General features: G+C 34.5%; 1 protein-coding gene across 1 annotated transcript; it reads left to right on the top strand.

The window, feature by feature from the left end:
• Nucleotides 1–1,410: 1,410 nt before the first annotated feature.
• Nucleotides 1,411–4,205, top strand: LOC149244552 (abscisic acid 8'-hydroxylase 1-like). The gene is made up of 7 exons (XM_089371580.1): nucleotides 1,411–1,589; nucleotides 1,920–2,247; nucleotides 2,324–2,473; nucleotides 3,026–3,238; nucleotides 3,355–3,441; nucleotides 3,891–4,012; nucleotides 4,106–4,205. Exons 1-7 carry the CDS (start codon nucleotides 1,411–1,413, stop codon nucleotides 4,203–4,205), a joined length of 1,179 nt encoding a protein of 392 aa, XP_089227706.1.
• Nucleotides 4,206–4,532: the final 327 nt, after the last annotated feature.

Here is a 4,532-nt window from a genome sequence, read left to right as displayed (position 1 = left end):
AGTTGAAGAATCAGATCTAGATTTGTTAGATCTGATTCTTCAACTTGATGAACCACACTGGTTGGTTCGACACGCGTCCACAAATGAAATATCATGTGATTTAGGCCTAAAAATCTCTCATAAACTTGATATGGATCACGGAAGCCTCAATTCAACAACTTATATTTTATTCTAACTAAATATCCGCAATTCAGTTCAATTACTAGTGAATATAGTTATGTATTTGAATTATAACTCTTTAATATTCAAATATAACTTTATACTATGATTAAAAAAGGTCAACCATATCCAATAGTAATATGCTCTATGATGGAACTCCCTGATGTGAAATTAAAAATTCACTGCTTTATTAAGACACTCACAAAATAACAACAATAATAACTTATATTTTATTCTAACTAAATATCAGCAATTCAGTTCAATTACTAGTGAATATAGTTATGTATTTGAATTATAACTCTTTAATATTTAAATATAACTTTATACTATGATTAAAAAGAGTCAACCATAACCAGTCGTAAGGTGCTCTATGATGGAACTCCCTAATATGAAATTAAAAATTCACTGCTTTGTTAAGACACTCACAAAATAACAACAATAATAACTTATATTTTATCCTAACTAAATATCTGCAATTCAGTTCAATTACCAGTGAATATAGTAATGTATTTGAATTATAACTCTTTAATATTTAAATATAACTTTATAGTATGATTAAAAAGAATCAACCACATCCAATAGTAAGGTGCTTTATGATGGAACTCCCTGATATGAAATTAAAAATTCACTTTGTTAAGACACTCACAAAATAACAACAATAATAACTTATATTTTATTCTAACTAAATATCCGCAATTCAGTTCAATTACTAGTGAATATAGTTATGTATTTGAATTATAACTCTTTAATATTTAAATATAACTTTATACTATGATTAAAAAAAGTGAATATAGTTATGTATTTGAATTATAACTCTTTAATATTTAAATGTAACTTTATACTATGATTAAAACAAGTCAACCATATCCAGTAGTAAGGTGCTCTATGATGGAACTCCCTGATTAACGCATTCAGCACGCATTCCGTTCCATCCGCAACAGGGCCATCTTCCGTGATAGACAGTTATTGATTTGATTCTCTCTACAAATTATTTATGCCGGGAAGGGCGGACAGAAGGCGAAATGGGGAATCAGGCGTGATGTTCTTGCCATTGAATTGATATTAGTATATAATGGAGGCGTCATGTTCCTTGCCATTAATATATCCCCAAAGACTTTCTCTGGTTTAATGCAGCCAAGATTGCTGCACAAAATAGAAAAACTTGAAGCGACTTTGTAATTTATTTGAATTCAATTAAATCAATTTGCAAACATAATGGAGTGATCAGCACCAATTCCGCAACGACTTTCAATGGAGAGCAGTATGATGATATGGATGTTAGTAGCAGGGGCACTGGCAGTGTGGCATTTCGTTCTACGACCAAAGTGGAGCCCCAACCTGCCGCCTGGAACAATGGGATGGCCCCTTCTGGGAGAATTTCTCTCATTTTATCTTCAACCCGATGGATTTATCGCGAAACGCCGTGAAAAGTAACTGTCGTTTCCAATAATATTCTTAATTGAATATTGTATTTCTTTTGCCATTTTATAGAAGGCCATAGTATGAGATTAATAAATGCATGAGATTAATTCAACAGTCAAAATCCGTATCCGTATTTAGGGTTCTACTCTACCTGGAGTGGCAGTAGGGAGTATCTTTGATAGTTTGTGTTATTCTTTAGCGAGTTAGTTTAAAGAGTGTGTTTAAAATGTCATTGGGATGATAGGAAACTTAAATTTTATCAAATTATATGAATCCCTTTTACACTAACTAAATCACAGCATAATTGGATTTCTTTTAACTACTCACGTTTTATGCAGGTATGGAAATTTGTTCAAAACTTGTCTATTGGGAGATCCCATCATAATTTCCACTGATCCGCATGTCAACAATTTTATTCTGGAGAACGATGGTCGGCTTTTTGTTCCTCAATTTCCCACCTCCGTGGAATTGTTAGTTGGAAAGAGGGCTTTAATGGCATTCACAAAAGACGGAGCTGAACACAGGAAATTGCGAGGAGCCGCCACGCGGGTCGCTGGTATTCCGGTTCTCAAACGCCGGCTTCTGTCAGAAATACAAAATACCATAACCTCCACTCTCTCAGGATGGCGAGGGAGAAATGTGAATGTCAGGCATGAAGCTGAAGAGGTAGTCATGTAGCTTTGATTTTCAACCAATATTATAAGATGGATTTTGGAGGTTAATTGGTTTGATTTGGATGCAGATGATATTCTCACTCATCGCCAACAACCTGTTAAGTCTTAAACCGGGCACAGAACTGGAAAAGATGAAACACGATTACTATATTATGAATAAGGGACTTCTCAGCTTACCGTTGAACGTCCCTGGCACAACTTTCTACAAAAGCTTGCAGGTAATAATAAACGTCTTTCGACACAAGCTTGAAGGTAATAATAAATACACGTAGTTCCGAATGAGATGATTTCATTGTTGTATATTTCAAAGTTTTCTCGTTTGTATATATTCTTTATGATAACTATAATTTTAGTTTAAATTGTTTGGGAAAATTGCTTGTGATTTTTTTTCACTGGGTTGTTTTCTTGTTTATAAATAGTCTTTATAATAATTATAGTTTTACTTTAATTTGTTGGGCAAATTACCTGTGATTTTTTTCGGTAAAGTGATATACCGATCTATTAAGGAGACATTTTCCAATCCAATGCCTCAACTTTTATTAAGTTTCCATTAAAAATAAATTAACACTAACCTAAAATTAGAATTACAGCAAAAGCAGCAAAATTCCAACCTGACGTCAGATAGGTAACCCTGACTAGTTCATTCCCTGAAGCCTTCCTAAGATGCTAAGACGATTCAATAGCTTCCCTTATTTTGACCCTTCATTATGACGACCCAAGTACCTGGTTATTTATCTAGCTTTTGAAGTACTTGACTTTTGGAATTGCAGAAAAGGCAAGAGCTTTCTGACCAGATCAAAAGCATTATCAAGGAGAGGAAGAAAAGCTTGTCATCCTACGATTCATCGGACGACCTACTATCATCATTGCTGAAAGAGGCAGAGGAAAAAGAAGATGGGGATTTTGAAGATCGGATCGTAGATATCATTATGTGTCTTATGTTCGCTGCCTTTGAAACTACGCCAAAAACGACTGCTTTGACAGTGAAGCTTTTATCTGAAAATCCGCACATCATTCAAGAACTCAGGGTTAATATCTTCTACTGTAGTTTGTTTGGCACTACATCAAATAATCTCTGATGTCCACTAACATGGTGCAGGAAGAACACGAAGCAATAAGATGCAGCAATGGAAATAAAGACAGTCTCTCCTGGGATGACTATAAGTCAATGTCGTTCACCAAGAATGTAAGTAGTCACATCAATTTGATTCATCGATTTATGTCAGCACTTTGTCAGACCCTAATGGCGACATCGTTCTTAGGTTATCAAAGAGGTGCAGAGATTAGGTATTGGAAGCATAAACGCGATGTTACTAAGGAAAACTCTCCAGAAAGTAGAAATGCAAGGTATCCAATATTGTTACTCTCTGAGTCAAAAAGTTGCAGCATTTTAGTACCACTGTTTTACCGTAATTTGATTATTTTTTATTTAAAGGATACACAATTCCCAAAGGATGGACGTGCATATTACTTCATCAAGTCTCCCATTACGATAGAAACTACTACGAAGACCCTCTTACTTTCAATCCTCGACGATGGCAGGTGCGAGCTATGCCCCCCTTGCGATCTAGAAAGTAAAATTAATGTCATTTACTTGAATGCCTAAAATATAACTGGTTGACTTACAACTTTCAGGACCCGGCTACTAATCGTGTCCCCAATTTTAACTTTGGAGGTGGCCCTAGAAAATGTCCAGGATATGACCTCGCTATGTTCCTCATTTCAATTTTCTTGCATCATCTTGCGACAAATTTCCGGTAAGGATTACCTCTCACTGCCACATAAAGCATCCAAGACTCATGTTCTTCGGAAATTTTGATTTAAACACAATATTTTCTGGCGCCATGCAGATGGGATTACATTCCTTCCGATACCAAGTTAAGGTGGTTTGATTCACCGTTCAAATCAAACCTTGACTGCATAGTTCGACTAGAGGACTTGGGAAATTAGCCACTTTTCAAAATTATCTATAATTTTGGTCAAGCATGGTTGTTAATATTGATCTTTGCAATCTGAGAAAACTTGGTAAATTATATTTACTTTTAGAATAATAACATTTTTATACTGATATCAAATATATAATAACAAACCATTTAGAATAGGATGATATTTGCTATTGTGACTATTTACCTGATATAGATAATAAGCATTATTCAGAATAGAATAGAATGGTAATTGTGATGGTGACAATTGGTGACTATAATAGTGGGTCTAAGAATAGTATTGTTGTACAGTTATTTTTATTTATATTGTCAAATTTATTTCGATGAATTTAGG

The sequence above is a fragment of the Pinus tabuliformis genome, chromosome 8 (genome assembly GCF_031772625.1).
Source record: "Pinus tabuliformis cultivar Carrire ecotype Pingquan chromosome 8, CPIR1, whole genome shotgun sequence".
Taxonomy (NCBI): domain Eukaryota; kingdom Viridiplantae; phylum Streptophyta; class Pinopsida; order Pinales; family Pinaceae; genus Pinus; species Pinus tabuliformis.
Note: the sequence above shows the minus strand (reverse complement) of the source record. Positions and strands in the feature narration are given on the sequence as shown.

Excerpts from the sequence above, each read along its gene's own strand:
- LOC149244552 (XM_089371580.1), top strand. The coding sequence starts at position 1,411 with ATGGAGAGCAGTATGATGATATGGATGTTAGTAGCAGGGGCACTGGCA. Across the intron at positions 1,590-1,919 it reads ATCGCGAAACGCCGTGAAAA|GTATGGAAATTTGTTCAAAA; the intron begins GTAACTGTCGTT and ends CGTTTTATGCAG. Across the intron at positions 4,013-4,105 it reads CATCTTGCGACAAATTTCCG|ATGGGATTACATTCCTTCCG; the intron begins GTAAGGATTACC and ends GGCGCCATGCAG.